Source organism: Hoplias malabaricus, chromosome 6 (genome assembly GCF_029633855.1).
Source record: "Hoplias malabaricus isolate fHopMal1 chromosome 6, fHopMal1.hap1, whole genome shotgun sequence".
Lineage (NCBI taxonomy): Eukaryota > Metazoa > Chordata > Actinopteri > Characiformes > Erythrinidae > Hoplias > Hoplias malabaricus.
The window spans coordinates 5,777,926-5,781,200 of record NC_089805.1 but is presented as its reverse complement, the minus strand read 5'-3'; the positions used below and the strand labels follow the sequence as shown (position 1 = coordinate 5,781,200).

Genomic DNA, 3,275 nt, shown 5'->3' with positions numbered 1-3,275 from the left:
GATGGAGGAAGGGGGAGACACTCCGCGACCCCTAAACACAGAGCGCACTTTACATTTGTCACTGTATTATAAACAATGAGAAGGTCTGTCAGCGTTATTAAAACACTCCTGACAGAGACGCGTAATTAAATCAGTTACACACATATCCCTGGTTCTGTGCAGGTTTCCTGAGGTGAATGTGTATATTCACCTCAGGACAGTATTTATCTCTCTCTCTCAAACCCTTACACAGAAAGACAGAGCGAGAGAAACATTTGAAACGTATTGTAAAATGGTAATAAATTAACGGTGGCCAGTGCAAAATACACATTTATAGATAAAATCTAGATATTGTAAAAATGTAGCCTATAACCAAAGTCAAATAAACCCTTTCAACACACTGCCTGTGGGGAAACCTTCGAGTAAACACTGAAAGAGACAGAGAGAGAGAGAAGAGAGAGAGAGAGCAAGTGACAAAGAGAGAGCGAGAGAGAGAGAGAGAGAGAGAGAGGGAGAGAGAGAGAGAGAGAGAGAGAGAGAGAGAGAGAGAGAGAGAGAGAGAGCAAGTGACAAAGAGAGAGCGAGAGAGAGAGAGAGAGAGCAAGTGACAGAGAGAGTGAGAGAGAGAAGAGAGAGAGCAAGTGACAAAGAGAGAGCGAGAGAGAGAGAGAGAGAGCAAGTGACAGAGAGAGAGAGAGAGAGAGATAAGAGAGAGAGATCAAGTGAAAGAGAGAGAGAGAGAGAGAGAGAGAGAGAGTGAGTGAGAGAGAGAGAGTGTGAGTGAGAGACAACAAGAGAGAGAGAGTGAATGAGAGAGAGAGAGAGAGAGAGAGAGAGAGAGAGAGAGAGAGAGCAAGTGACAGAGAGAGAGAGAGAAGAGAGAGAGATCAAGTGAAAGAGAGAGAGAGAGAGTGTGAGTGAGAGACAACAAGAGAGAGCAAGTGAAAGAGAGAGAGAGAGAGAGAGAGTGAGTGAGAGAGTGTGAGTGAGAGAGAGAGACAGAAAGAGAGAGAGAGTGAATGAGAGACAGTGAGTTAGAGAGAGAGTGAGAGAGTGAATGAGAGAGAGTGAGTTAGAGAGAGAGAGAGAGAAGAGAGAGAGAGAAGAGAGAGAGAGCAAGTGAAAGAGAGAGAGTGAGAGAGTGTGAGTGAGAAAGAGACAGAAAGAGAGAGAGAGAGAGAGTTAGAGTGATTGAGAGAGAGCAAGAACGAGTGAGAGAGAGAAAGAGCGAGTGAGAGAGAGAGTGAGAGAGAGAGAGTGAGAGAGAGAGAGAGCAAATGAAATAGAGAGAGAGAGTGAGTGTGAGTGAGAGACAGAAAGAGAGAGTGAATGAGAGAGAGAAAGAACGAGAGAGCATGAACGAGTGAGAGAGAGAGAGCGAGTGAGAGAGAGAGTGAGAGCAAGTGAGAGAGTGAGAAAGAGAGAGAGAGAGAGAGAGAGAGAGAGAGAGAGAGTGAGAGAGAGAGATATTGTGTGAGTATATCCCGAGGAAGTAGGTGAGAAAATGGCCGATTCTATAGAAAGCTTTCATAATCACTAGCCCACAGACAACACGGAAACAGTTGATTCTTTTTAACCTTTGCATTGAGTTTGTATTAAACACTAACACACACACACACACACACACACACACACACATATATGTATGTACGTTAGTGTTTAATATATATATGTGGTTATTTAAATTGAATTAACACAATACACTGGTTATTAAGGAATAATATTCCTTTAAATGTAACTTCCCTTTCCATGCAGCGTGATAGCAGATGACAAAGCATAGAGGAAGAAAAATGCAGTCCTAAAATTAGAAAACAACTGCTGAAACTGAGGAACGCTCTCACGGATGTTGCAATTTCTGAGCATATACGTGCTAACTAAGCACTACAGGTACCACATAATACATACGGTGTCTGTCCAATTAAAGCATGGACCTACGTTTTTACCTTCATTTTTAGTTCATTACATCAACTGAACACAGCAGCTGTCCTTCACTTTGTGTGAAAATGTCATGAAGAATGAACCAATAGAAATGCTCCAAAATACAAAACAACTTGGAATATTTTTACACACTCACTCCCACTGAAAGTTAAGGTTAAGATACTGATGTAAATTCGCTGTTTTGTTTTTATATCCAATATATAACTTGACTTTCAGTACCTTTATCCCTCGCATGTGCAGCTGCTCCAGAGTCTTCCAGTTCATCTCATGCTTTTCTATTTATTCCAACAGTGTTACCGTGCAATGTCTATTTCTACAATGAGTGCACTTTAAAGTAGTGGATATCCCTCATTAGAAGAGGTGTCTACAAACTGTTGGACGTACCGAGTACTTTAGCAAGTGATTTGGTGTGAATCAGCAGTTTCTACGGCCTCATTTCATGTTAAAACCGAAAGTTAATTTCAAACACACACTCTGAAAACGTCCAGCGTTGATGCAACTTTACCGAGCCGTTTGCAAGAAACAATGAAATGGAGGAAGTGACCAAATAACAACAGATTACACTTTATTACGTATTAAACCGTCAATAACATCTTATATCTGTGTCTTCCTACTCTCTTAAAGACACACACGCAAGCACGTACACACACCCCCACGCAGTCACGTACAGATCGAGAGGTTCCGTATCAAAGCTGTGCCTTTCTAAATGAACAATTAATATGAACTATACCTTTTTATTCCTCTAAAAAAGTGTGGAAAATACAGAACCAACACCGATAGAGTTACAGAGGCTGAGACAACCGTCACCGCCTCATTTCAACTTATCTGTTTGAGAATGATGTAAATATTTGCATAAAATGACATTATTTTTTGCTTCTTACCGGACCATCTGTCTCATAGCAATCTGAAAGGAGAGATGCTTCTCCTCCAAGTTCCTCCAAGCTTTCAGACACTCCTCCCTCATTCGCCATTACACTTCTATAACTTTCTCCACTCCGTCTTTTCCTCTATCTCTAGCTCTCTCTGGGTGTCTGTCGCTGATATATAAAAGCTCTTTAGCCACTAATACTCTATGCTTCAAATCACTAGCTTCTCTGCTCACTTTGAATCTATTGTCACTTCCTCCAAAAGCTCAGAGCGAGAGAGAGAGAGAGAGAGAGAGAGAGAGAGAGAGAGAGATAGAGAAAGCGAGAGAGCCTAGTTACCACCCCAGCTTCCTGTTCGTTTATGAACAAGAGGAGAACATCACTGCTCTTTTGCGCTTTTGCTAAGTTCTAAAGCCTGCCCCCCCCCCCCAGCCAAACACACACACACACACACACACACACACACAGACAGACACACATTCAACCACATCA

General features: G+C 42.0%; 1 protein-coding gene across 1 annotated transcript in view; it reads right to left on the bottom strand.

The window, feature by feature from the left end:
- Positions 1-3,007, bottom strand: part of pkn1b (protein kinase N1b) — a 24,367-nt gene extending 21,360 nt beyond the window's left edge. The window contains 1 exon segment of the mRNA XM_066674119.1: positions 2,799-3,007. Within this exon segment, the coding sequence (XP_066530216.1) occupies positions 2,799-2,888 (90 nt within the window). The 5' untranslated portion in view covers positions 2,889-3,007.
- Positions 3,008-3,275: the final 268 nt, after the last annotated feature.